A 4,069-nucleotide genomic window follows, 5' to 3' on the forward strand; every position below is an offset into this window, starting at 1 on the left:
GATTCTTTCTTTCTTTTTTTCTTTTTTAAATTTACATCCAAGTTAGTTAGCATATAGTGCAGTGATAGTTTCAGGAGTAGATTATTTATTTAGTCTAAGGCAATATACCTCCTCAGGCAATCATTTGGCCTGTAGCATGAAAAACTATAGTTTATCAATTTATCAATTAAAACCACCAAATAAATAGCAAATATACATAAGATCCTATTAATATTTAAATAGTATTTTCCTTTTATAGAAGTGTTAAGTGATTAAAATTAGTTTCTTTATCATCCAACTTCCTCTTAAGATTATATACAACTGGAGAATGCAGAAGCATTTTTTTTTTTTTTTTTTTTTTTTTTTTTTTGCTAAAGGCAGAATTAGATAAGTGCCATAGTTTTAAAAAGTGAAAAGGGATTTTCTGTTTGGAATAATGTTCATCTGATTCTAAAACTTTCTTGTGAAAGTTTTACATATGTTATTAGCAAATAGTTATCTTTTGCTTACTATTAATGCTAGAAGAAAAAGAATCAATGTCTTTTTCATAACGGAAATGAGAAATACCTTTGACTCTTGGTTGTACACACATAATATAAACATTATTTTTTTTCTTATGGAACCACAGAAACAAATTCAATAAAATATAATTTTTAAATTAGTCCATTTTTCCTCCAAAATTTTTTTAAATAATAAGTTCTACATTGATTGCTAGTCATAATATTTTTCAAAACCTTTTAGAATAATGGTACAGCTTCCAAAAAGTGCAACTTTATTTTGTTGGAATAAATGTTAAGATTTTAAGATATTAATATATTCAGGTTGACTTAATGGGACAAATAAAGTATTTCCTGACCATGCTAACATAATTTGACTTTTCAACCAGGACTAATAGTTTTTATAATATATATCTTGAAAAAATTCTACTGTATCAACATTGTGCTACAGGGACCATTAATGCTGTGGCATAAAATCTATAAACAGGGACACATGGGTGGCTCAGTCGGTTGAGTATCCAACTTCGGCTCAGGTCATGATCTCGCAGTCCGTGAGTTCAAGGCCCACCTAGGGCTCTGTGCTGACAGCTCAGAGCCTGAAGCCTGCATCGAATTCTGTCTCCCTCTCCCTCTGCCCCTCCTCCACTCACACTCTGTCTCTCTCTGTCTCTCAAAATTGAATAAACTTAAAAATTGTTTAAATTAAATCCATCAACATATTTCAATAGAATTTTATCATCCAAAACTTCCATAACTTTTAACCTAGATCTATACATATGAATACAATTGCCTTCACATTGCATTCAGCTTATTTTTCATTGTGATGTAGGGGATACCAAGTTTATATCTTTACAAATGGGACTTAAAGAAACTGTTATACATTGATGGAAAGAGAGAGGGAGAGAGAGACAGAGAGAGATTCACACATAAAAGAAAGTTTTTATTATGAGTACTAATAATTTATCTAGTCTATTTTCTATTTATCATGCAGATATTTTGGCCTTAGCACACATGTATACTGAAATACACTCATTGAAATACTTTGTTTCTCTAAAAACAAGATTTCTCTAGTTTTTTCTTAATTTTGACAAGACACCTAACATAACTATAGTATTGTACATTTAAAAATTTGGTAATTGGCTATATCTCACACGAAGTCTGCCTTCTCAATAGCCAAACTATGGAAACAAATATCATGCAAATTGAAGGATAAATTTATTTCTGACATTGAAATTATTTGCTTGACTGTTCCTAACCACTATAGAAACATTGGTGAGTGCAAGGATTCAAAAAATAAACAAATTAGGAAAGTTAACATAATATTAATGAACAAAATATCTCCATGTTGATGTTGAATTTTACTCATTTTGTTTGTTTGTTTGTTTGTTTGTTTTTCTGGAGAAGTCATATACTAATCTTTTGCCCAAACCTAGTTGATGACATATAATGAGGGTCACAGAGTTAAAATTGTAGCCAATCCTTTATATTCAGAAGGCAACTGGTATGGACCAGGACCTCCATACTAAAGGACTCTTTTCCCCACCTACTGGCCTCTGATTGTGGCTGTTATGTTCACCAGCCTTTACTGGTGGATCGGCTAGGAAGGATATTAATTCCTCAGCATTGAAACAAAACCATGTTCTTCCAATAGCCACATTTTATATATCGTCCTGGACTGTAGTTTTTTAAAACAACCTACCTAGCTACAAAAATCCACCTTCCCACTTAACGTGTTGCAACTGTGAATAAGCAATTTACTCAGTTTCTTCATTTGTGAAGTGGATTGTTACAGTATTTACTTTAGAGATTTATTTTGTAAATTAAGTGAGCTAATCCATGGAAATGTTTATAAAGATGCCAACTATGTTATTGTTCGCCCTTAACTTTCTTTATTATCAGGAGTCCATGATCATCAGGAAATAATACACAAATAACCATTATTGCTCATCCTCCATATTCTGGGCTTTGTTGTTTATTTCAGATCAGAGACAATGAGATATGGATGGAACAAACCAAACAGCAGTGACAGAGTTCATTTTTCTTGGGTTTTCTAGTGTTCTCTATCTGCGGCTAACCTTGTTTGTGATATTTCTCACTGTGTATCTGCTCTCCCTCATGGGAAACACTCTTATTATTTTCATTGTTCTCACGGATGTCACACTCCAAACACCCATGTACATTTTTTTAGGAAATTTGTCATTCCTGGAGATCTGGTACACCACAGCCACGGTGCCTAAGTTGCTGGCCACCTGCCTCGCACAGGTTGTTACCATCTCTGTTTTTGGTTGTATAACCCAGTACTACTTCTTTTTCTCCATGGGAGCTACAGAGTGCATCCTGCTCGCAGTGATGGCCTATGACCGGTACCTGGCCATCTGCAGCCCTTTAAGGTATTCACTTCTCATGAGTCTTCGGGTGTGCCTGCGGTTTTCAGCTGGATCATGGATTGGGGGCTTCATTGCCCCTCTGCTACCTACTATACTCATCTCCCATCTAAGCTTCTGTGGCCCCCAGAAGATCAACCATTTCTTTTGTGACTCAGACCCCATTTTTAAACTGTCTTGCTCTGATACCTTTTTGGTGGAGGCCTTGGGGTATACATGTAGCTCTGTTGTGATTCTAAGTTCTTTCCTTCTCACTATGTCCTCATATGGGCACATTGTGGTCACAATAATCAGGCTGTCTTCTCGGGAGGCTAGGAAGAAAACTTTCTCCACCTGTGCCTCCCACCTCACTGTAGTATCTATCTATTATGGCACCATTATCTTTGCTTATGTTCGCCCTCCAGCCAAGTACAACTTCACTATTGGTAAAGTGATCTCAGTGTTCTACTGTGTGGTCACTCCATTGGTAAATCCTCTCATATACACCCTGAGAAACAAAGATGTGAAGAAAGCTTTCAGAAAACTTCTATCACAAAAGAGACTGCTCTTGGCCTGATATATGAACGATTTGAGAGATACTCTAAAATAATCAATTTAGAATGGGTTCCCAAACCACATTTACAAATGGTAAGTACTGAAAAGTATATTGCAAAATTGACATCACCTAATATGAACATGTCTCTGTTCTTTACATTTTGCTTTGAATTCTACTGCAGTAGATGGTCTGTAATTGCTATGTTTAAGAATGTTGGCATTGAGCCATTGTGATAAAGAGATAAATCACACAAGCTCCCTGCCCACACGTCATTAACTATAGGAAAGTAGTCTTAGTCCCATATTTCAGTTGAGTATTTTTATAATTTATACTTTATCAATAACTATGGAACAAAGACTGTTTCTGCTGAATCGAGCAGTGTTACTCTGTCTGGTAGTTGTGCTGTTATAAACATATCACTTTGTATGTGAATATAACTTAGTAAATAAACATATAATATACACATATGATAAGCCAGCACTATTTTTAAAGTTGATTTTTAAATTATGCGTATAAACATAAATAGAAAATTTCACTAAAAATAGGAAAATTTTATATAATTCAGATTTTTCTAGATAACTGAATTTCAAAATTTTAGCAGATGTTAACAAGGATAAGAAGTGGAAGGAAAAAGAAAGAAAAAACTTAGAACTAGACAGTACCATAATAGGATA

At 34.3% G+C, this 4,069-nt stretch overlaps 1 protein-coding gene across 1 annotated transcript; it reads left to right on the plus strand.

The window, feature by feature from the left end:
* Positions 1-2,474: 2,474 nt before the first annotated feature.
* Positions 2,475-3,416, plus strand: LOC123576995 (olfactory receptor 11L1-like). The gene has a single exon (XM_045438720.1). It carries the CDS (start codon positions 2,475-2,477, stop codon positions 3,414-3,416), a length of 942 nt encoding a protein of 313 aa, XP_045294676.1.
* The last annotated feature ends 653 nt before the right edge of the window (positions 3,417-4,069 follow it).

Source organism: Leopardus geoffroyi, chromosome A1, assembly GCF_018350155.1.
Source record: "Leopardus geoffroyi isolate Oge1 chromosome A1, O.geoffroyi_Oge1_pat1.0, whole genome shotgun sequence".
NCBI classification, from domain to species: Eukaryota; Metazoa; Chordata; class Mammalia; order Carnivora; family Felidae; genus Leopardus; species Leopardus geoffroyi.